Below are 27,426 nucleotides of genomic sequence, written 5' to 3'. Positions count from 1 at the left end.
CACTGAACATTTTCATTGTATAGAATATCTTGCAGCAACTGGTGTTAAAATTTCAACGAGGAAAATCTCAGTATAACTTTCATCACATAATGTAACAGTAGAGAATAAGTCATATTCATTATCACATTTATCCTGTTATACAAGCTGTAATTGTACATGTGTTTATTGTACTTCGTTTACTGCATATTCCCTCTTTTAACATTTATTTTTTTGCTTGCATATCCACAGACAAATTTTATGTAGTGAAAGATAAGACTGTAGTAAACATTATGTATTCCTAAAAATGTCACTTATGAGTTTAATCAGTTAACCTTTTCTGCTGAATTTAGATAATTATAACTGTTGAGGGTGAAGAAATCATTTTATGGTCGAATATTGACATAGGTACAAGAAATCATGATAAATATCTTCTGCATCCTAGTTGGAGATGTTTTACAAATCTCCGTCTAGAAAGAATTAATTAAGAGCAAGGTTTCTGTATTGCACATACCTGTGTGTTCTGTTGGATCTCTTAAGTCTTCTGTTCCTTTGGCGAACATTTGTTCTCAACTCTCCACCACTGACTCTACTGTCTAAGGGATCAATAGCCATGGTAGGAGGACCACAGATGGAACTTGATGGGACCTCTCTTCTGGTGGCAAGAAAAGCTGCAAGAAGAGGCATAGCAGGAGGTGGAAGCAATGAACTCAGCTCTGTTGCCGATCCAGATGAACCACTTGCCCCCTCCCCTGTTGGAATGGATTCATTACCCAATTTTGTTACTAGGTCCCGTTTCCTGTGCCATGTTAGACCACCCTGTGTGCGACCTTGTGGTGTGGATAACGTAGAAGCTGAAACCAATAACAAAAATGTACACATATTTTAGAGTGTATTTGCTTAACTGTGTATTTTCCAAATGTATTTACATAATCATTAGTGTTTTATGCTTATATATATATATATATATATATATATATATATATACATATATATATATATATATATATATATATATATATATATATATACACATACATACACACTATACTATATTAGAGGTCAAAGTATTTTAATTAAAAAAAAGTCTGTAGTGGAAAGCAGATGTAAGAGTGAAACACTTTCCAAAATTAAACTTATTCTGAAAAGATATTCTAAAATAAGCATGAACAAAATATCTTAAGCAGACAGAGATAAAACCTCCACTACTTCTTAAGAATTTCCTTATGGTTAAACAGGTTTTAAGAAGACTTGAATAAATAAATAGGCTACATGAAAATTATTTCACCATTTTATATTAATTTTGAAATATTATTGTATTTTTTTTTATAAGAAACAGTTGGTAGAGCATTGGTACGTTTAACCAAAGGTCCTGGGTTCGATATCCGGCCCCGGAACAATTTTTTCCTCGAAATTATTCACAAATCAACTTTACAGGGAGTTATACCTGAAAGCTTGATTTGCATAATACACGTCACTGTTCGTTAACAGAAAACCACAATTTAAGTCACACAGAGTTAGTGCGCACTCAATGTTGGTTGCTCGACAGTTGTCAGCCCACTTTGAGGTCTGTGGATATAGAGGGAAAAATTGGATTGGTGTTTGGTAGCTCAGTTGGTAGTGCGTTGGTACGTTTAACCAAAGATCCCGGGTTCGATACCCGGCCTCAGAATAATTTTTCCCTCAAAAAAAACAAACAAACAAACCAACACGGAAATACAAAAAGTCCAATTTCTTCCAAAACTATCATAAATTTCTGATATGATTGAAAAAACACTCCCCACCTCCCAAAAGAATTAGTTTTGGTTTAATTTGCTAGTTTATCAATTTATCAACAGCCATGTCATAACGAACTTTTAACTGAAAATTAATTTAAAAAAATAATAAGCATCTTTATATGACTACTGTAATAAACAAATTTCCGAGTTTATCCTAAAATACCTTTAATAGCACAGAGTTTAACAAGCTAATTAAATTTCCTTGTAATATTTTATCTGCTTGTCTAAAATTCAAGTATTGTAATTTTAAAAATATAGCATGTAAAATTGTTCAACTGTTTTTTTTTATAAACAATAGAAGATACAAATAAGAATACATTGTGGCAAAACACAAAGAAAGCAAAAATCAAACACACTTTCTTAGCGACATATGATTATACAAGAATTGCACAGAGAAAAGCACAGATATGACTACACACCCAAGCATAGCATGATGGAATGCAATATTTTTCCAAACTAAACAACAATTATTATAACAAACACTACGTCAATTCCTTTCACACAAGTTACTTACAAACATCACATGTCTAGTGTTAAAAAAAAAAATCGCAATTGTCAACATCCCATGAGATACCCAAGAGTCCACTAGTATACAGAAAGAATTCCATTACTGTTACTAGTATATCTGATGCACTTAACTATTTCCAATTTATTATTCATTGAAATTTGTTTATATCACTTTTCAATAGAGACATTTATAGAAAAAAAATTTACATCTTAATTAACTTCTGTCTTGAAGTATGTTTCTAAAAAACCATGGTGGCTAAATCGTAACAAAAAAGTATAAACTTTCGAACTTTGTGGGTGTGTGTGTCTATATATATATATATATATATATATATATATATATATATATATATATATATATAAAATAACATTGTTTCTGTAGTGGGATGAATTATTATTACGTTAAACTGAATAGTTCTTTACTTATGCATTCTTTAAACTGAACATTTTTAACATGTAAATTAATAGTAAAATGGCTGGGACTAAAAAATTATTTCGTTATTCTGAAAAAATTATAATTGCGGCATTCGTAATAGTGATATATAAATTTCTTGTGTTTATTTAATATTCTCTCTTGGTAAATTCGTATTTTTTCATTAGTTCTAGATCAATTTAACTAGAATTTATTCAATTTTACGTATGGATTATAATCTGTTCTACATCCTAAAGACACGTAACTCCTTGAATTTATTGACTGTACTAATAGATTCTGCATATGTACGCTAACATTACATAAAACTGTTGAAGTTCCATCATTTTTAAGATAAATATCACAGAAAGAATTTCTACTGAAATTACATTATACAATATAATCTTTTCGTTGTAAGAATAATCCTACAGTAAACAATGGCACGTGACTGAAATGAGGCTTGATTGGCTGCAGCTTGGTGCCAGAGATTGTCAGTAAGCGATCCCGCCCACTGTTGTACATTCTGTTTCATGTTAAACATTTCCCGTTACTTTCAAAGTAGATCTAACCTCACTACTATGCATTCCTTTGCTTAGGAAACTGTTACTTTATAATTAATTAATTGGATTCAACTCACCTAACTTATTATATACATTCAACACTATTTGTTTCTCTCCACTTTTGAGAGGGTTTCCACTCTTATATTTAGTAACCACACACATTGAGGATGCAGAAGCCATACTATCATGTGCTTACGAAAACAAGCTCAAATAACGCCAGTGTATTACAAGAACAGACTACCTTGATATTACTCTTAGTATTCATCCACTTACAACGTAAATAACAAAATACAAAAGTAGCTTTTCTTTTACATAGTGTTTTACATATTCATCATATTTAATAACTAGAATTCAATTTTTATTTTCAAATAATACAAGGTTATGGTTTCCAAATACAGAACTGTATTTTCCTGTGCCGTGTGAGTGTTTGGAGTGGGAGCCAATCATGAGTATTAGACACGTGCTTTGTTAACATTAGGATTTTTTTACAGCAAAAAGGGTATAGATTAAAATCTCAATAAATCAAAGTGGAATTTGTGGTTCACAAATATGGGGTTGCTGTAAGTTCATGTTTCTCCTAACACTACTCTACCATTTATCCATAATTTACTATCATTCTTATCACCAAAGCAAAAAGCAAAACGAAACTACTGTACCGTATCATATTATCATCTTCCCAGAAATTCTTTGGTACCCTACAGTGAAAAGTTTGGAACAACATTTAAGAATTCCTGACAATACTTATGTCACTGTGTATGGCATAACAAGATAAGAACACTCTAATGAGATTTCCTTGCTGTCTTGCAGGTCCTTTAGCCAACAGCCACCACATAGTTGAAAAGCTGAATTAAATGCCAAACAACAATGGGTGACAAAGCTCGGTTATAAGGGTTGGAAAGTGTTTAGTTTTCGTAAATCTTCCTGAGGACAAGAACACGTATGACATATTATGCTGATGATGTGATTATTGGTAGATATTTGTGAGTGCTTAATTAAGTTGCAACGCAAATTCAGACCAGTGCTATCCAATTGGAGCTTACAATAAATAATTGGAAAACTAAGTATTTTCTGAAATGTAAAAGCAACTGAATATATCAGCAAGTTAATAGCGTTTTAATTAATGAAAGTAATTATGAGGAAGTAGATCACTTTACAGCTAGCTGCATGACTGGTTGATTTGAGGGCTCTATGTGTGAAGAGGTGAAAAATAAAAGCACAAGATAGTAAAGAGTGGGGTGGCATTTTAAGGGAGGCTAAGACTAAACTACAAAGATCATAAAAGTAATAAAAAAGAAGCCTTTCTGAGAGATCACCAAACGCGATTTTGAGAAACAGGTTACTGATCAGGTAGACGGGCCACGTGTGGCAACACTGTCCTGTTGTCATGATAGCAAGAAGAATCTGTAGGTCGAACAGCATTGTCTTGACAAGAGAAGACAGATTTCCTCTTTCATAACAACTAACAAACTCTTCTAATCAGACAATAAAAGACTATTCTAAGGGAGACAGCACCAATTTCCAATTATGAATTCTGCCATGAGAATAAAAACTTTTTAAGATGATGTCAAGAAAGCGAGAGTTCAGTAATATGTTTAGGTACATATGATGCTGCATATTAAATTCATTCTATCAGCTGGCCTTAGGTAGCCAAGTCTTTTGAGAGTGCAGATACTCTTGACAGTGGGACAGCAAGAAAATAACCTCATGGTACAAATCTGAAATTTTGAGCATGAATAATTTTTGCCATTATGTTACAATCAGAGACTCAGTCAGTTCCAATTGTAAAAATAAGAATTCCTTATAGAACTGATTTCATGGAAAGATCATATGATGAAATGATAGCAGCGTAAATGAAAGTACCCCAAGAAAAACTAACCAACACCTTTTTTCTCCACCACAAATTCTATCTGAGTTGGAAGGATCTGAGCCTGGGTCTCTTGAGTCGAAAGCTGCCACTTTGGCCATTTGACTAATGATATCCTGTTGCTCATATTAATATGATAACTTATAATGGGTATTACCTCTTCCAATGCTCCCACAAGGGTGTAAAAATATTCACAACAAACGTGTTTTAAAATATCAGCTTTCCCATGCAAATTTTCAAACCACGTGACAATTCCAAAATTACCCTGATCTTCACCTTCTGTTGTAGATATGGACGGAAGTTTCTCTTTCTCAGCTCCAGACTTCGACTCCTTCTGAAGTAGTCGATTTTGTTTGCTTGTAGGCATCGTCATACCATCTTCCACATTGCCAACTGTCTCCTCATTATGCCCTGCTTTATAACACAACATATATGTCTGGGCAAATCCGACCCATAAACAAACAGCCTACAGAGCAATCACATACACACAATCACAACCTGAGAAGCACCTAAACATGCACACAATGAACATATGAATTGACAGACACATCTAAAAAATTGTTATTAACTATCTAAATAAATAAAAGAATACAGTGAAATACACATGAACTTCACAAACATGTAACAAGCACCATAATGAAAGGTATTTCCTGTACCACTGACACTTACTTAAACCATATAAAAATACATTATACAGATCTACTACAGACCTATACAAGGAAGATATTCTATAAATGAATAATTAATTATAATAATAGTAATAGTACTGTGCGACCATTTAAATTCAATCTTAGGAGGGGCGGTAAGAGCGCAACAAGCAGAGTGGCTGGGAGCAACCTAAGTTGACAAAGAATGAAGGAGAGGAGACCATAAAGTTAAGTTTACAGCACTGTAGAATAGCGCAACACATTTACTAATACTGAACAGTTATCTTCAAGTTACTACTACATCTGCTGCTGATGAGCGATGAATAGTGCTGTTTATGTCAATGTCAACGCCAATGTCAATAATAATAATAATAATAATAATAATAATAATAATAATAATAATAATAATAATAATAATAATAATAATATCATCATCATAACACTTTTCATGGATCTGGACCAAATGGTTGATATGTTCCAGTCTCAGTTGTTCAGTAGTCATTTCAATGGTCATCCCTGATGTCTTGTTTCCCAAGGTTGGTAATCTTTCATTATTCCTGGTAGACAATCTCGTGGCATCTGTTGGATGTGTTCAAATCAGTTACTTTTCTATTTTATCCAACACTGACGTAACTTTCAGTTCATTTAAAATTTCTTCATTAGCCTTGAGATCTAATAAAATATGTTGCACAGTTTTTCTCATCAAGTTCATTTCAGCCACTCTAGTTCTTGATTTATCAGATGATTTTAAGAGTCCGTATCTCTCGGTCATACATTAACAATGGAAGTGCCAAAACGTTATACATTTTTATTCTAGTTCTCCTCGAAAATTTTGTAGGTTTAAAAATATCATTTATGAGTCCTGTTATTTTTAGGAATAATAATAATAATAATAAGTCCGCCAAGTTAGCTCTGTGGTAGCGTGTCTGCCTCAAGACTAGCTGGCCCGGGTTCAATCCCCGGGGGGTGAGAAATTTTTATATAAAATTTATACCTCAGGACTAGGAGAAACGGTGGTGCACAACTTCTAATCACTAGATTGTGCACCAATATGCCTGGGTTAAATCCCAAATCTCTTCGCAGTGCATATGAAGAGAAGGCATGTGTTACTGTTGATTGTGATTCGTCTGAGATGGGGACATTAAACCTGGCAGCCCCCTTGGTGCTATTCGACAGGAGTAGGCTATGTGTCAGCACCAGGTTTCCCCTTCTCCCTTCATCATCATCATCATCATCATCATCATCATTCATTCCATACACTACACTTACACATACACTCACTCCAGTACACGATATAACTCTCCACAAATATACATAATGTACAGCATGGCCCACCTAAGTGGTGTGCAACTAGAAAAATGGGTCACAGTCCTGCCATCTATCTGCAATATACGGAACCCGAATCATGTAAAGTGAAGTGGGTAGGCATTAGATACATACATACATACGTCTATCAATCCAGTATCATAACAGCTGTCGCCGTCTTCCGGAAACCAAACACAACTCCTCTCTGTTCATGCATTGGCTTGGCTCTAATCCTCGAGCATTCATAGCTGCTAGTACACCCTCCATCCAAGTCTTCTTTGGTCTTTTTTCTCCTTTCTGGTGGGATCCATTCCATAATGATTTTTGGTAATCGTTGTTCTGGCATTCTTCTGATATGGCTATACCACTGTAACCTTTACCTTTCTATTATATCTATAATGTCTAGCTCGTCTTGCACTCCTATATTTTCTTTTATTCGTCTATTCCTTATTTTTTCCATTTTAGATTTCCCAGCTGATCATCTTATGACATCCACATACATACATAATAATATTAATAGCAATAATTTCATACCTTATTAAGCCTAAGGTACATCTTAGCTGTAAGCAGATGATTCGCTATCAGAATCGGAGTCACTCTCGGAATCCAGCAAACAAGATCAATGACAAGGTGCTCAATTTCATCATCCATCAAATGATCACATTTCTAATGAGGACTTTCAAGTCGTTTTACATGAATTATAACGTTTTTTCACTCGTCTACTGTTACACGTGACACAGCTTGGATTGTGCAATTTCTTATTTCAGCTGCACTCTGATCCATGTTACGATTTGCAATTCTCTGTTTTATGATGCTCCAGATATACTCGATGGCATTTAGGTCGCAATGATCGGAGGTAATCTTACAGTTTCATGTTCATGTGGTATAATTTCGTTGGGGTGTAATTCTCAACACACAACTCAATTTCAGAACACACACACTCTTTGACTCTACATTATACCACATGAACACACCCTCACAGGAAACAAAACAAGAGATGCCAAGACCAACAACGACCAGTTCTGAGGATGACCCATAAATAGGTCGAAACATGTAAACAAGGTACATTAGAATTTAACACAAGAAAGTCTTATCATACATATTCCGAAATAATTTGATTTAAATCCACGATACTTGGATCCAGAGACAAATACGAAAACCATTAGGCCATCAAGGATGACAAAGCCTAGGCTACAGGTAATATTAAATTTACAGAGGAAAGATTAAGTTTTTCTAGCAAAACATTTCAACTATTGCTGTGCATATTTTCTGAGACCAACTGAGACTTAGTTATCACATGTTCGGCAATATAAATGAACAAACTAAACATATTTTTCGGGGGGGGGGGGGGACTGTAAAGAATGAATACAAATAAAATATTAGTGAAAACTGTACGAGAAAATGCTGTATACAAAAACCGACAAAGACAAATGGTAGGTCTATGCCAGAAGCCACTATTTCGCAAATGTACAATTTGTACATTGTTGTCATAATAATTAAAACTACCTTTTGTGTCATAATAGTTTCTCTATAATTTGTACATAGAAGTGAGATGTAGGAGGAACTTTCTTTCAAAATGAAAATGTTAATATCAAGTATATTAGATTCAAGTATATTCAACATAATTATATCACTTAAATAATGTTTTTGAATACAACACGACATCATTATAGTAAATTACAGTCACAATGGATTTCGATTTAGTTTCTTAGTAATCATAAATGCCTACCATCAAATAGTATGAACAGCATAACTTCATCTATATAAGGGAAAAGATGAAAAAGCAAGTAGGCCTAATGTAAGTGTAAATGGTACAGGAAATCAGGCACAAATATGTTTTAAGACAGAATAAGCTGTAAGCAGTGAAAGGAAATGCAACATATGAAACTAAACATGATTTATCAGGTTTTCAAGTTTAAAGCAACTAATGATGAAGACTGCTCTTAAATTATTTTTTGTTATGGAACACAAAGGCATCCCCAAAATTAACCCGACAATAAGATTTTAATTCCCATATACCATTAACAGATAAGTTATAAAGAAATTTCTCTAACAAATTTAACAATAATAATGATAATAATAATAATGATGATTATGATGATGATGATTATGATAATGATAATAATAATAGTAATAATAATAATAATAATAATAATAATAATAATAATAAACCTATCATCATCATATTACTTCATATCACTTTATAAATAGTTCATATAAATATATTTATGGTTAATGAATATGAAATATACTAAAGCAGCAATTTTCTGAATGGTTATTAAAATAAAATAAAATAATTTCATCTCAAACCTTCTATACTACTTGGAAATTATCAATGGAAAGGAGAAGCATTGTTTACAATTTTGTAATCCTTCAACCATTTACAGTATTGTGTGTCAACAAAATATATACAGTAGCGTGCAAATTAATCCGAACACAACATATTTTTACATTTTCTGTCATTGTTGGCCTCACAGCTGCTCATACCGCTTTAATTGACATCTGTAGTACGTGTAATTCCATTGTTGAAGGTCTGTCATTATTACTTTTTTTATAATATGCGACATTTTGCCTGTCGTTTTGTACTTATAAGCATTTTAGTTGTGTTGAAGACTTAATACTGCAATCCTGTGTATATTCTGTCGTCTTCACAAATGGATACAACTCCACGAAAACGGTCTAAAATTATAACATTAGCAGAGCATTCTTCTATGACACAGAGGCAAATTGCTGCAGAATGTCACATCGATTTGGCTACTGTTAATTCGATCATAAAACGATACAGGGAGACTGGATCCATCACACCCCAGAAAAAAGGAAACTTTGGCCGGAAAAGGAAGACTTCACCTGCAGATGATCGTTTAATTGTCAGGAAAAGTAAATTAAATCCTAGACTAACTGCTGTCGACTTAACCTGCGAGTTAATGGCTACCACTGGGGCGAATATTTACGTCACAACAGTGCGGCGTAGGCTTTTGGAAGCTGGACAAAGGGCTCGTAAGCCTATTAAGAAGCAACTGCTAACCCCTATTATGTGCAAAAAACCCTTAATGTGGGCAAAATTACATCAACACTGGACAGTGAATGACTGGAAGAATGTACTTTTTTCCGATGAGTCTCATTTCGAGATCCACGGCCACCGCGTTTCTTATGTACGGAAAGGATCCGAAAAAGTAACAGCAGCTTATCTCCAACAAGCATCCAAATACCCCCCTAAAGTAATGTTTTGGGGTTGTTTTACATATGAAGGGCCTGGTGCATTAATACCTATCAAGGGAATGATGAATTCTGACAAATATATTCACTTATTGGAAACCAGAATCGTACCCCAGCTGCAAAAATCATTTCCGGATGGCAGAGGTGTGCTCCAACAAGACCTGGCACCATGCCATACATCTCGAAAAACTACAGAATTCTTCAACAAGAAGAATATTCAGGTACTCCCCTGGCCAGGCAACTCACCTGACATCAACCCCATTGAGAACTTGTGGTCAATTTGCAAAAGAAGAATGCAAAATATGGATTGTTCTACAAAGGAGAAGATGCTTTCTGCCCTCATTGGTGTATGGTTTCGCGATGAAGAAATGAAGAATATTTGTGGGAAATCGTCTCAGAGCTGTTATTAGGAACAAGGGGGGCCACATAGATTACTGAGGTATGTCTTAGATCCTTTTTTTTTATTCCGTTTGAGTGTTTTTGCATAAGTAATTACGTTGTTCGGATTAATTTGCAAGCTACTGTATATACATATATATATATATATATCACGTTTTATATTCATTCATATTCAATACAGTAAAGGTGGTAGCTAACAAGAGAAAAAATTCGTTAATTCATGCCTGATGGGTTGTATATACGTAATACAACCCATCAGGCATGAATTAACGAATTGTTGAGTTCTATTCATTTTTAATAATGCTGGATGTGTTATCTACAGTTAACAATTCTAAAAAGTATTTGCAAATAATATAAACATGTTCATGTACCTAACCTAGGTAAAATAGCTAATAGCTAACTTAAACATAAGTCGAACCAAATGATTTAGGTAGAACTTGTCCATCCTAAAATTTTGGTCTGAAATTTCAGGAACATTTCAATATTACTTTCTGCAACTACTAATATCTTGAAGCAAAACATCTACACAACAAACTGTACTAAATTTTTTATGCATGAAGATATCCTATCACTTAGGGATCTACAACAAACAAGTATGAAGAGTACCATCAACTTCTGTCGCATTCCTTAATGATTAAGATTGTTCATGCAATAATCTGCCACCTTCAAAACCTCAGTCTACTAATTAATAATGAATTGCTGCAAGCAAATGAGCCTATAATTACTCTGAATCAAAACATATTTTGGAATATATCGTTTGTAACACTTGATTTGTCACAATTTCCCCTTCTAACAAAAATATTCAGGGAGAGAATCTCATGTATCTATTGGAATAAATATTACATTTAATATGCATAATTTCCAGAACTGACTTATAGATAATGAATATGAACAAAATTCGCCAAGTAGTTAGGTCGGAAACTAAAGCATTTTTCCAGAACAACAGATGCTGGAAAGAAGTATTTTCGTAAAAATTTCGAAATAGATTTTGTGGCAACACAATACTTCTTATATTCCTATTTCGATAAATTTGCAGATACAAAAGGAGAACTAAATTCGACTCACGAAAAGTGAAGAATCTGTTTTATGTTGAACAATGGCATTCTCATTATTATTTTTCGAATAAAAATTGTGACATTTATCTACATTTCCTTAAAAAAAATTGACTTATGAATTAATACAATTTACAGTCCACTGCTATGGAGTAACATTTAGAATGTCTGACTGTGGAATGAGTGGGCCCAAGTTCAAATCCTGTTACCTGGTTGGAGTTTTTTCAGAGCTTTTCCTCAGCCAATTGAAGCAGAATTGCTCAGTCAACTTTCGGCATTGGATCTCGGACCCCATTTGCCATTATTAATTTCAACTTCATCTATCATCTTTCAATAGTTTCAGGTCAACACAGGATGCAGAATTCTCAGGAGAACCGAGTGTTGTGTAGTTGAAGCAACAGGCACTGAATCAAGATGCTTTCAGGAATGCAGTTCTACAAATTTCAACAATCATCCCTACCAAAGGATCAGTACGCACAATAAGCCTGCAGTGTAAGCATTTGATCCCCTCCTTTGTAAAAGGGGGGATACAATTTACAAAGGTAGACAAATTAATGAACAAACGTAATTTCAAATTACTTCTACAGGATCAGGAGGCTGAATATATAAAGTAAAACTTCCTAAATCATACTCTCTATACAAGGGAAACCTGCACAAACGAAAAATAAATTTGGGAATGGAATGATTTCTTATGTAAAATAATACTTTAAAACGGAAAACTGCCTAACGTGAAAACGGAATCATTTTTGGGCACCATTTAAGTATAAAACCTGACTAAACCGAAAAATTTTAAGCGTAACTGTTGCTAAATTCTATCAAACCATTTTTAATTTTGCGATAATAGTGTACAAAGCATGGCATAATTTTTTTTGTGACTGTACATGGAATGATCTGGAAGACTTTCGCTATTCTTTGTCAGGCATTGGGGGTGAAGCTTCTCTAAACATGTCACTATTCTGTGCTTACTGTCAAGGACCCGGCAGGTTACTGACCTCCTGTACTGTTACTTCTTCCAACCCTCTTGCATTGTCGTTCATTTATTCTCAGTTTTGTGCTAACAAGCCAATAGTGATAAAGGGACAGTGCGAGTAGAATAAAACTGTGAATAATTGTAGTGCAGTGTCAATTTAGTTACACATTTCCGTTTATTTATTCTGAGTTTTGTGTTAATATGCCAATATGTGTTAAATAACAGTGCGAATAAAGTAAAACTGTACGATTTAATACAAAAGCCTAGATGACCAGTTCTATCATGAAAGAGTGCCCTTCATAAGTTTAATGAAGCAATGAAACATCAAGGTCGTAAGGTCATATTGTTTTTAGACAATGCTACCTTCCATCCAAGGATTGATTTGTCTAATGTGACGTTAATCTATTTTCCACCAAACACAACTTCAGTATACAACTGATGGGCAGGCGCAATTTACACTCTGAATTGATGAAGGATGCGAAGGAAATCCTACAACATTCCCTTAAAAAAAAAGTTGCAGCAATGCACTTTAAAAGAAATGTGAGGGCCAAGAAACTAGGGCGCAGAGAGAGAGAGAGAGAGGTTGCAATTACGTAAGTTAATAATTATGAAAATAAAATTCACTTTGCATGTACTGTAGTAACTTTTATTTCAAATTATTTCTTCACTGTGTTCTTCTACAGTGAGCATATTGCAGTAGTCTATTCTTAGTTTTGCCAAAACTCAACCATTTGTAAAACGAAAACCTGTGAAAATGGAAAAAAAATTCTGGAACGTTCACGTTTCGTTTTAGAGAGGTTTTACTGTATACGCATTTGAATTAAAGTTCTCAAAATATTTTTCCTTAAGAGTAGAGGAGATGGAGACAACATCACTGCTGTTTCTTTACATTTATATGCAGTACTGGTATTCAAAATGGCGTTTTCAACTGTAGAAGTTATTCAGCATCGAAATTCAACATGGGCAAGAAATTGCAACAAATTTTGCATGGAGCTCTCTATCCGGGACAGAATTCTTTTACGTGCAGTAAATATTTACGACACAGGCCCCCTGGTTTTACTCCATTATTAAGGAAGCCCACTAATAATTTTCATGCGCCTTAAATCCATTGTTTTCTGCCGAATTTGAACCCACGAACCAATAGCCAGTATGGTAATTGCAAGTTCACCAAGGACGACTACATTTCATATGATGACAAAATAAAGTTACACACAGAATGTATCTTAAAGAACGAGAGCTGATTTCATATGCCTTTACATTTCGTGATGAAATAAAGTACAGTAGAACCTCTATTTAACATTTTTCTGGGGATACAGAATAATTAATCTTAAATGGGGGTTGACACTAAATAGGGGTTCGCTATTTTTGTTTAAAAATTTGTGAATTCTTTCGCAAAAAAAAAAAAAAGAAAAAGAAAAAAAAACTACAATAAGGAAATTATAGGTAAACAGTACAAAAAAAAATAGAAAACATTAAGGGGAAGCTGGGTGCCAATCAAATCGTCTTCTCATCATCTCAGATATCTTTGCATTCAGATTTTTTTTCCATTTCGTGAATTAAATTTACTTTTTCCACAAGAGAAAGCATTTCTCGTTTTGCGAAGCACACATGTTTGTAAAGAAGCAGGGACAGAGTGGAGATCACATGGCCCACTCCATAATACATAGCAGCAAGGCAGCAGCATTGCCAAGTCATTGATTGTTTTTTAAAAATCGTATTTTACGTGAAAATTTAACGTTAAATGCGGAAAAATGTTAAATGGAAGTCCCTTAAAATCGGGGTTCTACTGTAACAGTATTAAAAAACATGTAATTTGTTGTAGAGAAGTGAGTATTACTTAATAGTTCAAAAACTAACATTTATATTACTGATTTTTAGAAAAATTGACTCAAAAAGATGGTGCACTTGAACTCTTTGACAGATCTGAGGTTTTGTAACATCTTCCCGTAATTTAAAATCTATGAAGCTTTCTTATTTTTAATGACAAGATAGTTTACAAAGAAGATTCTTGTTAATGAAAGCCAATTACAGATATATCCAATACATACTGCAATCTTGTGTTAAGAATCTGAGTGCTAACACAATAATAATCTAGCATGCTACAATTATTAATACAGTTATAATTATATATACAACAAAGATTATTCATGCTGCCAAGTACCTCGCTCCCTTGGTAATCTTCTACTTTGTTTTCTGCAGTCTGTTTCACTTGCTGCTGCTATTCCAGTAACAGTCTGCTGTTTGGATAATGGTCCCTTGGAAGATTCTGTAAGGTCCTTGTTCCCTGTGGAACAAATCACAAATGTTAAGAAAACTGAACTTAATACTGTTTGCACATAATTAAAAAGTAATTAATATTATACAATCAAATAATTCGAGACTTTTCGACAAATAAAAATTTGGAATCACAAACAGAACTTGCATTTAATGAGCCAAGAGGGTATACCAACCATTATATTGAAATGACTTATACAGCAGAGATATTCTCTGAACTCCGACAGTCATCAAAAAGCATTTGACTAGCTGACAACTGAAATGGTCTGGACATGAATGCAGAACGAAAATGCAAGCAATTCATGGAAATGAGATCAGAAAGCAAGCAGCTCCCAGGAAACAACCACGAATTAACTATGACAAGCAAGTGGAAAAACTGGATTGCAAAGTAAGGAAGAGTAACATGAAGTTAAAACCTTTCGTGAGGAACAGGACAAAGTAGAAGAAGTCCTTGGAGAATACCTTCAATGCTGTGATGGCAACATGGGGTTGATAAAAATGAAGAGAAGAAGAGAGATTCTCTAATAACATGATGTTCTGAAACATCTTTATTATACGGTATTTGGCCTATTAGTTCTAAAGTTTCTAGAGTAGTCACAAGCAACAAATATGCAGGGTGAAGAAAAACATTTCGAACAAACTTTTCACATCCTGTGCATTGCGTGTTGCAGTATCTTGGCAACTAGGTGACTATTCAGCTTTAGTGGCCAGCACACAGTTCCATTAAACAATATATAGAACAACTTTGGAATAGGTTGAATGGACGCGTCAAAGGTTGTAATCTTGTTGTGGGGACTTTATGTGATTTGTGAACATCACTTTAGAAGGAATGTAGGCTGACCAGACGCCCCCGGTTTTGAGTTACTGTCCTCGGGGAGCAAATGTCCCTGTTTTTGTCCCCAGAAGCTTTGATTTTGTTTTAATAACATCTTACTGAAACTGCTGTGATTCATGCACATTTTTGAACAGTTCTCAGTATCAGACAGAAGAACCAGTGTGCACAGTATGAGATATTCTGCACTCTTTGAGAAAAACATAGCATCTTTGTCTGTTTTTCAACATTAAAAAAAAAAATGTCATTTCATTTGAAAATGTTCTCAAAATAGTGTTATTAATCACGTGTCTTCCAGTCAGTAATTCGTCAGTTGAAAAACTTTTCTCCAGAATGAATTCAATCTTGACTGATAAAAAGTCAACAATGAAAGTTGAAACAGTTACAGCTTTGTTACAAGTGAAAACAAATTTCCATTTCTCATGTGAAAAACTTAGTGTGAAGCTGTATGGGAATGAACATATCCTTAAAAAGAGATACATTCTTCAGACAAGTACTTGTAAAAAGTGTCAGAGTTCAGTGGTACAATATTACGTGAAAGACTTTCATGCATGTGTCAGTACTGAAATTGAATTCTTAGTGGCTATAATTATGTATAGGAGTTATGTGTAGTTATGCATTTAATTAAAAAAGTTAAGATATTCTACAAATTTAGTGTGTGAAGTTATATCATTGTATTTACTGTTAACATGTATTTTCTGCAACATTTCAACGGAGAGTGACTAGGTAAGCATTTGTGGTTTTTCTTGAAATTGCCGATGTCCCCTGCTGGGCCATAAAAAATCTGGTCAGCCTAAAGGAATGGGACATAATATCGACCAGAGAAACATCAGAGCCAGAAATGAAACCATGGCTGAGAGAATGACTATTGTAATTAAGAGCCAGAGAGGGATACACCAGATATTGAGTATTTCTTTCTGTTGTTGTTGGTGTGAACTTATGTTGTGTGCATCATCATCATTTTCAGTGGTTTAGTGATATCCAGCTGTAAGTAGGTAAAAATGTTATACAAAAAGTGCATTTTTTTTTTTACTAATGAGTCATTGTCTCAGTGTATGTGATACAACTTTATTTATAGCAAGTTAATTAGAAGTGTAATTTTTAAACTAAGTATGACTGCAGCGATATTTTTGCTACAATTTCTTATGGAACACAAATGCAATTACCTTTTTTAAACTTTACTTCCAGTGTTTTCTCAGGTGACTTTTTTTTTTTGAGGTGGAGGGGGTCGGTCTGTGTAGTTAATTTCTGGCAGAGCAATTTAAATGTCACTGTGATAGTTGACTGAGATTTAAATACTATTAACTTTAAATTTTAATGTACTCACTAATAAAAAGATATCATATTTAAGTAAGTACCCTTTCAAATTTCACATCTGGCAGAAAAAGTCTAAAAATAACATGATATGTACATGATACATCTGGAATGATAACCACCATGCAATGAATATTAATGTACAGCAATGCATTCACCAAGTCAAAATTTGATATGTGCTATATGCATAAGAGTGATTATATATTAGGAGTAAGAAGATTAAAGTTCCTTGCTCTAGGAAAATGCATCAATGACTATGTACACCACTTCACATTCTTAGATACTGCGCAGAATTAACCATAGAACAGTATTCCACAATGTATCAGAATGATTATGATGGAATGCTACAAAGAAAAACTGAAGTACACTGCAAAAATGTGTTTCAAACATCTGGTACCATAAGTTCCAATTGAATTTGATGAGATCTGAATTTGAGTCTTCAGCATGGAAAATCATGAAGTTAAATTCAATGATGATCAAACCTGAAGTAAGAGCGCCAACACCCATCCTAGTACTTTGTTTCAGTTTTGGGATTGCTCCGTGATTTTTAGCACCAGATGTTTCTCCATTACTACTGTTGGCTCCACCTGTGGAATCTTGTAGAAGCTTTAGAACCTCATGGCTGTGATCCAGACTCAAAGTGGTTGTACTGGAACTACCTCCAGAGTCAGCATCTGTCTCCTTACTGCTGTGCCCATTATCTGTATAAGATGACATGCAATTACATCAGAAATTGTATTTATTACAGTTCAATAAACAGATTAGGGGGAATCACCATGCATTATGCTTTCTGAATCATCAAAATATTGGCATCACAAATATCTGTAACATCTACCATCAACTCATTCTTTACTGTCCAAATTTTCTGGCAATGGTGATACAAAAAAAATATACAGAGTGTAACAAAAGGTATGTGAAAACTTTAGGAAAATATTTCTCACATGCAGAGAATGAAAATATGTTCTATAAACATGGGTCTGGAAACACTTTACTTCCATGTTAGAGCTCATTTTCTACAACTTTGCATACATATCATGGGAAAAACACAGGAACATACCACATAAAACTCCACGTTACAAGAAGTGTTCAAAAATGTTCTCCATTAGCATGGATACATGCATCAATCTGCCGTCGCATTGCATCCTGGAGATCTGATGTATCCTTGGAGAATGTCGTATTGTTTCGTAGCCTTCCACAGTATGGGCATGAAGACTCTCTACAGCTTGCACAGGGGTTTCATAAACAAGAGCTTTCAAATGCTCCCATAAGTAAAAGTCTAGTGAGTTTAGGTCCGGAGAGCATGGAGACCAAGGAATTGGTCCACCTCTTCCTATCCATCTGTCACAGAATCTTTCATTTAGCAACCGATGTAGTTAAGCAATGAAGTGAGTTGCATGACTTTTGTACGTACAGTTGCAAATCAACACTGGTAGTGAACCTAAGAATTACGTCACGACCCTGCTATCACTAATCAGACATAACCACTAATACAGTCAGATTACAAGCTGTTTGTAAACAAGCTCTTATTTACAACCTCTTGTTCGTAAACTGGGGGAAGACTAGTTGTAGAAAATGAGCTCTAACATGGAAATAAAGTTTTCTGGACCTATGTTTATATAACATATTTGCATCTTCTACATGTGAGAAATATTTCTCTTAAGTTTTGACATACCTTTTTTGTTATACCCTGTATGTACAGGGTCTAGCATAGAAATGGGCGATTTTAAAGAGCATATATATACAGCATAGTGAGGGTGATGAACTGTGAGTACATTCTGTTGCCAGTACAATGCCATTTAGTCATCATGAAAAGATGGCATGGTGCGTAATATGCTTTTGCAATTGAAAGCTTTTAGAAGAATGACAGTTTTGAGGCTGCTAGGAGTAAATTTCGTCATTTTAATTTATGGTGCCATGATCCCATCCCATCTGCTCATGTGACTTACATTTTCATCCATACAAAATTCAGGTGGTACATCAATTAAAGCATCGTGATATTTTCAACCAAAGGGCATTTTGTGCGGAGAATTTAAATGACATGGATAAAGATGAAGACTTTATTGACACTTTCTGGATGTCTGACAAAACACATTTCTATCTCAGCAGTAGTCACTTAAAGGACGTCCTTTACAAATAAATGGTAGACTATGTAGTTTATGATCTCATGTATGTCATTTTGAAAAAAAAAAAAATAGGTTCGTTAGTCAATAATCAATAATCGCTCATTCCTCTGCCAGGCTCTGACAAATTTTCTTCATTCATAATACAACATTAAGAAAGTTAAAAATATGACTGACATATAACATAAGTTTACAATTAAATTTGCTTTATAGAAAACCTACCATGCAAGATGAAAAATGAATACTGAAACATCTCATGCTAATTTCACCAATGTGCAAATCCATACAATTTAATAAATTTTAACAAATATTACACGAAAATTCAAATAAGATCACAAATATTATTACAATAAGAAAATGCCTTTTCAATGAATCTACACTCTTCAGTGTTACCTTAACAATGAAGTTCATCTATACTATGATCATATTAAAGCATTATGCATTGTAAATTAAATAAATGCAGCAATTACTTCTTCCCAAATATATTCCCTTTCACCAAAAATTCATAATCGTTCCACACAGAAAACAAATTTTTTTCATAAAATGTCAAAGTTCATACTATAAAACAGACTAGTATGATATTTTCTTTATGCTTTGGCATAATGAGAAGTTAAACAGCACAGTATGGTATTCAATGGTAAAGGCTCAACTTTAACACTAGTGCATGTTTAATGTCACAGTTATGTCACTGAATCCCACCTGGATATGGATGCTTCTTGTCAGTGTTATGTATTGTATTGTTTTTAGTGGAGAGACAGTATGCTAATAACTAATAACTTAACCTAGTAGTAATTCAATTCACTACAACTTAGAGTTAAAGATCTAACAAATAAATTGAACAATAAACAGCTACTGATGGAGATGTATTTCTTAAAATGCAACTTCAGAGGGATATATTCGGGGCATAGGTGAAAGAGCCATGTCCTCTTCAACTAAATACAATGATCCAGCATTTTGCTTGTTCTTCATTCTATCGAGGAGCTTCAACCTATAAAGAAATATATGAATGACAAAATCTCTGAAAAAAATTATTTTGTTTCTAGGAAAGATAAAGAACTCACATCAGTATCTTATATTTTCTAGTTTCACTTATTCATCATCATCGTCCTTTCACATTTCCCTTATTCTCATATACAGAGTGAACCGTAACTAATGTCATTAATTTTATTTCAGCAAGTTATTCTTTGAGATATTTCAAACAAAAGAGTTTAATACAATTTTGCTAGTTTTTGCTTCCTTTTCGAGATAAAAATTGTTTTCTATGAAACATTTCATATCATGTTTTGGGAAACCCATTGATTTAATTTGCAATATGTTCAGTCAATTTAAGAGAGCATGTATTATGATAATAAATGATTGAAATAATTTTAGTTTTCTCTTTTAAATATGCAGAAATTTGATATGAACAAATGTAACTTTTCATTCTGCAAAGAAATTTTAAAATGTTGCATTTGTTCGGACCAAATTTCTGCATATTTAAAGAACAAAATTAAAATTCTTTCAATAATTTATTATCATAATATTATCTCTTAAACTAACTAAGTATATTGGGAATTAAGTCAATGGCTTTCACAAAACACAGTACGAAATGCAAATCTAGTCTTTCAGGTAAAGCTCCCTGTAAAGCAGATTTGAATAATTTCAAGGGAAAAATTGTTCCGGGGCCGGGTATCGATCCCGGGACCTCTGGTTGAACGTACCAGTACGTCTGGTACCTTCAACCAGAGGTCCAGGGATCGATACCCAGCCCCGGAAAAATGTTTCCCTTGAAATTATACAGTACGAAATGTTTCATATAAAACAACTTTTATCTCGGAAAGGAAGCAAAAACAAGCAAAACTGTATTAAACTTTTTTGTTTGAAATATCTCAGAGAATAACCTCCTTAGACTAATGACATTACTTACGGTTCACCTGTATATAACAGGTCGGCTTTGAAGATTATTGTAGAGATAGTACACTATTTGGAAATAATACTAATTTTTTGTAATTAATGTGTATCATCATCACCATCATCATCATCATCGTCAACAAATAAAAATAAATGTTATTTATGTGCACATAACTGTTCTCAAATGACTATCAAAAAGATCTGGTTGCCACTGCTCTCATTATATTACCTGGATATTCCACTGCCAAATGTCATCATACAATATTTAATGCAAATGGATAATACTATACTTGAAGTAACAGAAAACAATCTCATGTGGTACGGACATGTAAGAAGATTATAAAACAATTGTGGATATCAAACAAATGAAGGCATTGTGAAGACTTAGATGCAGTTAGCAGAGACCCAAATGATAGTGGGGTAGCATGAAACAGAGACATGTCTATGAAATTAGCATTCTGGAGACTGTGAGTGGAAAGGTTTTGCAGGATGTTATAAGATTCGTTATATAAGCTCTGTTAGTATACCACACTCCTTTACCACACATACAAGAAGGCTAAAATTACGTTGATTGTGTCCTCCTGGTTTTAAAACATCATTTACAATGACGTAATTCTGTCATTAACAAATTAGTAATATCATCAAGAAAAGTTCTTTACTTACTTAGGGTTTTTAAGGAACCTGGAGGTTCACTGCCACCCTCACATAAGCCTGCCATCGGTTCCTATCCTCAGCAAGATTAATCCAGTCCCTACCATCATATCTCACCTCTCTCAAATCCATTTTAATATTATCCTCCCATCTATGTCTCAGCCTCCCCAAAGGTCTTATTCCCTCCAGCCTCCCAACTAACACTCTGTATACATTTCTGGATTCCCCCATGCTACATGCCCTGCCCATCTCAAACGTCTGGATTTAATGTTCTTAATTATGACAGGTGAAGAATAAAATACATACAGTTCTGTGTTGTGTAATTTTTTTCATTCTCATGTAACTTCATCCCTCTTAGCCCCAAATATTTTCCTAAGCACCTTATTCTCAAACATCCTTAACCTCTGTTCCTCTCTCAAAGTGAGAGTCCAAGTTTCACAACCATATAAAACTGGTAATATAACTGTTTTATAAATTCTAACTTTCAGATTTTTTGACAGCAGACTGGATGATAAAAACTTCTCAACCAATAATGACATGCATTTCCCATATTTATTCTGTGTTTAATTTCCTCCCGAGTATCTTTTATATTTGTTACTGTTGCTCCAAGATATTTGAATTTTTCCATCTCTTCAAAGGATAAACTTCCAATTTTTATATTTCCATTTCGCACTATATTCTGGTCATGAGACATAATCATATACTTTGTCTTTTCGGGATTTACTTCCAAACCTGTCTCTTTACTTGCTTCAAGTAAAATTCAAGTGTTTTTCCTAATAGTTTGTGGATTTTCTCCTATCCACATAAACAAGGAGCTGATGTAACCCATTCAATTCTAAACCCTCTCTGTTAGCCTGGACTTTCCTAATGGCATATTCTAGAGCAAAGTTAACCCTTTGAAGCACAAATTAATTTTTTATGTCTTCCATATCATGGATCATAACAAAGCTTCAACCAATTTTTTTCAACATCTAACTCTGCACACAATTTCAAAAAACAGACGGCACCTCTATGTATAATCAAGAGGTGGTTCCTTGGTGGAATATCTATGCCATAAAATTCAGAACGAAAGAAAACGGTGGTTCTTCTGAGTAACCACTATGCTGCAAAGGGTCAAAAAGTAAAGGTGATAGTGCATTTCCTTGCTTTACCCCATAGTAAATTGGAAAAGCATCTAATAGGAACTGGCCTATACAGACTCTGCTATATGTTTCACTGAGACATATTTTAATTAAATGAATCAGTCTCTTGGGAATACCAAAGTCAATAAGAATATTATATAAAACATCTCTCTTAGCCGAGTCATATGTCTTTTTGAAATTTATAAATAACTAAGCTACTGTACCCTTATACAGTACTCCCATTGTTTCTCCAATATCTATCGAATACAAAAAATCTGATCAATAGTCGATCTATTATACCTAAAACCACACTGATGATTCCCAATAAATTTCATCTACATATGGAGTTAATCTTCTCAAAAGGATATTCGACAAAATTTTGTACAATGTCAACAAAAGTGATATACCTCGAAAGTTACTACAGTTAGTCTTGTCCCTCTTTTCAAAGATAGGTACAACTATGGATTCCTTCCATTGTTCTGGTACAATTTCCTTTTCCCAAATAGTAAGTACAAGCTTATAAATTTCGCTAGATAATGCGCTTTCATCCTCTTGTATTAATTCTGCTGGTATTTGATCGATACCTGGAGACTTGTAATTTTTCAGATTTTCTATTGCAATTTCGACTTCAGAAAGTGTGGGTTCGGGTACAAATGGCTCAACAGTTTGTATTTGAATTTCATTCTGATTATTTCTATTTGGCCTATTTAGTAGTTGCCAAAAATAGTTTTTCCATCTGTTCAAGATTGAATGAGAATCTGCAAGCATAAGAAAAGTCCTTTGCTGTTGTATATATATTTTCTTTTTTCCTTGTATTTTGTACGAAAATAATCTACTTACCAACATTACGAGGCATTTGATTTCTAAGCTTTAACACAATATCACAACTAATTCTGTTCCTTGTTTCTACTGAGGGTTGGAAGAGGAGTGATGTTTTAGGAATACATTTCTATGTTTACATGCTATGCACAGACTCAAACATTTCAATACTATTAATTTCTAGGACAATAACACTTACCTTACTTACACATAACATAAAATCTGGCAACATTTTGATGAAAGATATAGATAATATACTAAAGCAGGCCAACATAACACTATTGACAATAAAAATTTTAACTTCTATAATAGAGGAAGAATTCCCACAAAATGTCACAACAATTTCGACACACATTTAAAAAACAATTCAAGAGAGGCATAAAAAAAATTTACACTATTTGTTTCCTTTCCTACCACAGAACAGAACAAGCAGATCAGATTAGCCCTAAGAATGTTGGCCACATTGGGCCTTCTGTATAAAGAAGACTGAAATCAAGATTAGCTTTACAACAAGCTCACTCAGTCTTTTTAGGGGATACTGTCTGTCTCGGCTTTACAGTAGTAAACAATTAATGTCTTATGAAGATTGCCGCCCGCCATCAGTTCCTATCCTGAGCAAGATTAATCCAGTCCCTACCATCATATCTCACCTCTCTCAAATCCATTTCAATATTACCTTCCCATCTACATGTCAGTCTTCCCAAAGGTCTTTTTTTCTCTGGCCTTCCAACTAACACTCTGTATGCATTTCTGTATTCTTTTAATCCAATAAATCTACATTTATTGGAATAAATTGTAAAACATACTCTTCTAAAGTAAAAGAGAGAGAATTTCTTGGACCTATTCTCCTGGCAAAGTGAACAACCTACCATTAGTACAAAGTTATGAACTCTTCTCAAGTAACAGAACTGAGATAACACTATCTACAATCTAAGCCCTTGACTACCATCATAATTACTGTATTAACTTTGGTGGTCATTGTAAAAGGAAAATATATAGGGGTATCACATCTTAAGATCATTTACTACCCCAAGGAGAGCACACAGAAAAATGGAAGCAAAATTACAGAATAAAATTAAACCTCCTAAAAAATATGGCTACATATAAACTACCCCAACATTCCTTGTCTGAACTAGTAAATACCTACAAAACACATAGAGAGAAACAAGAAAAATCCTACATGAGATGCTACTCACTGTGTCCCTCTGAATCTGTCGCAGAATCAACAGCATCAGCACAGCTCCTCTCATCATCGTCGTCAGAATGTGTGTAGTTCCAAAGTGTGGCATCTAAGTGGCAGGGCATGCAGCAAAACAAGAGAAGAGAGACAGAAGCAAAGTGTGTGATACAAGAAAGAAGACCAGTGTGAAAGAGACTGCAGAGAAGATTAGGAACAAGCATCGTATCTTTATCAGTTAAGAATATTAATTACTTAACATGCTTTGGCAGTGGAATATGTTACAATTAGAAAGGGTAACACAACAGCAGATACAAAAGTAATGCCTCCTACATTTCTTGTGGTAAAATACATAAAAAGGTATTTCTTATTTATTTAAATATTGGGTGACTGAATCTAGAAAACAACACATTTAGTATCTCATTCAAACACACAAAGTAGACTATTTTAAATAATTGCACATATTTCAAGGAAAGATACAACATACGAAAAACTAAGGACAATACGAGTATGTAGGTCCTATGCAATTTTGAACTCTGGAGCAACAAATTTCCTCCTTAATATGATACATTTTACTATCTAAATAACAGGCGCTAGCATACATTTAAACGATACATGCAGTCATTCCCCTCATTTTAATACTTTTGAATATATATATATATATATATATATATATATATATATATATATATATATATATATATTAGAATATTTAAAAAGCAAATTCATTTTATGATGTTGGTACAGAAGGAAAACTTAATTGTTAGTAAATCTCTTAGGAATAAAAATTCCAGTAACAAATTGTAAAAACATTTTCAGAGAATTTACAAAAATACTGTGACAGCGACGTGAGATTCGAACTCACGACCAGCGTCCCGCAAGAAAGCAGATCGCGCGGGGACGGCGCGCGGCGGAGAGAAGTAAGGGGGAAGGGCCTACGCGGCGAGAGAGTGGAGAGAGAGTGCGCACGCATCTGGTGCTGGTAGAGAGGAGAGGGCTCTGGATTTTTCTGGAGTGCCATCTCTAGAGACGCGTGGAACTTTCGAGGCTACGTCGCTGTGGTTATAAATTACGGACACGAAGGAACGACAGAGAGAGTTTTTCAGTCATTCATGATTAGTTCAGTCAGTAAGCCAGTGAACAGAGCAAGCCAGTCTTGTGTACCGGAGTTCGACTCGAGTGTGCGTCCGCAACTGTATCAGCATCCGAAGGCCTGAGTTCGAGTGCAGTGGACCGCAGTTGGAGGGACCTGAGTTCGAGTACAGTGGACTGTCTCTGAAGGTCTGTGGTTCGAGATACTGTGAACTCGAGTGACTGAGCTAGAAGAACTGTGAACTGAGAACTGATAGTTCTGATTTGTAAATAGTGCTTTGTAAATATTAGTTAAGATTAACAGTTCATTGTTGTTCGTACTAGTCCAAGTAAATTGTCATTGTCGTCGGTGGAGTGCTATAACGAATACTGTGTTGAGTGAAAATCCAATTGTTGATGAGAGCGGTTAAGGTGAATTTTAAAAAGGAATTATTGTTGTGACGAATAAATTACATTGTTGTTACTAATAAAATTCACAATACAAAGATAAAATTTTGAACATATATACTATAGTATAGTCTATTACAATGAAAACAGTCAGCTGTAACTCGGGGGCGGGTGTTGATGAAAAGTCATCTTATTTTTCACATTAGGACAATGCCTATTAATATAGAAATCTTTTCTATGTTAATATCAACGTAAAAAAGTAATTTCTTATATTGGATTTTTTTTATGTTTTTGAACTAATAGGTAATTTTTCTATTTTTTTCGGCAATTTTTTGTAGTTTTTAATACTTTGAAGAACTCTTAGATAATTTGGAATGTGTTTTACTTTTTTCTTTACCGATAGGTCTGTTAAATCATTTTCTAAGCAAACAGGTCAGTAGTAATTACCTACTGAATAAATGAATAACAGTGAAGTTTATGTCTTATAGTTTGGAACAGACTCTAAAGTCCATCTCTCATTCCACTGAAGGCTTCACTTCACACAACAGAAGTAATATAAAATCCTTGACAGCAGCTTCATTGAATTCAATTCAATTCAATTTATTAAGCCATTAAACATACAGTGATAGGCTTCGTCACAAAAAAACAGTAATTAGAATGAAAACACAAAACATGAGGACTTTGACTGCTACTGTTCTTTTTTCGGTATAAGGGTGTCTTTAGAATTTATGTTCGGAAGGGGGGAAACTTTCACCATGTCCTGGACAGGACATTGTGTCCTCAACATGGTTCGGAAGAGATATCTACTGTAGTAGACAGTATTTTTAACACAAAGATTACAAGAATGCACACTGCACCCACAATTTGTTTTGTCGTTCACACTCCCTCATCTGGAAGATCTGGTAACAAAAGTGAAGCGCGGAAGGAGGAGAAGGAGACGGAGAATGAAGGCACTGACATGGACCACCCGATTGAAACACATTGTAAACCCTCATTAAAATCTACAGTTTTCCCTTAAAACTTTAATTTTGTTGCATGTTCTTTTCCTTTATCACAGCCTAATTCC

General features: G+C 34.2%; 1 protein-coding gene across 13 annotated transcripts in view; it reads right to left on the bottom strand.

The window, feature by feature from the left end:
• LOC138703364 (pecanex-like protein 1) overlaps positions 1–27,426 on the bottom strand; it is a 255,059-nt gene that overhangs the window by 142,540 nt on the left and 85,093 nt on the right. For 5 of the 13 annotated variants that reach the window (XR_011333137.1, XR_011333138.1, XM_069831164.1 and 2 more), the window contains exons 9-13: positions 24,901–24,993; positions 17,586–17,804; positions 14,845–14,967; positions 5,359–5,508; positions 491–830 (exon numbers count right to left, since the gene is read on the bottom strand). Coding sequence is in view for 11 of the 13 variants with exons in the window: in XM_069831164.1 (XP_069687265.1) it covers positions 491–830; positions 5,359–5,508; positions 14,845–14,967; positions 17,586–17,804; positions 24,901–24,993 (925 nt within the window). In the remaining 2 variants the exon portion in view is untranslated. The remainder of the gene's footprint in view (positions 1–490; positions 831–5,358; positions 5,509–14,844; positions 14,968–17,585; positions 17,805–24,900; positions 24,994–27,426) is intronic. The other 8 variants (XM_069831170.1, XM_069831175.1, XM_069831171.1 and 5 more) reach the window with 7 other exon arrangements.

This window comes from Periplaneta americana, chromosome 7 (genome assembly GCF_040183065.1).
Source record: "Periplaneta americana isolate PAMFEO1 chromosome 7, P.americana_PAMFEO1_priV1, whole genome shotgun sequence".
Taxonomy (NCBI): Eukaryota; Metazoa; Arthropoda; class Insecta; order Blattodea; family Blattidae; genus Periplaneta; species Periplaneta americana.
The sequence above is the reverse complement of the archived record's forward strand: the minus strand, read 5'-3'. Positions and strand labels throughout refer to the sequence as shown.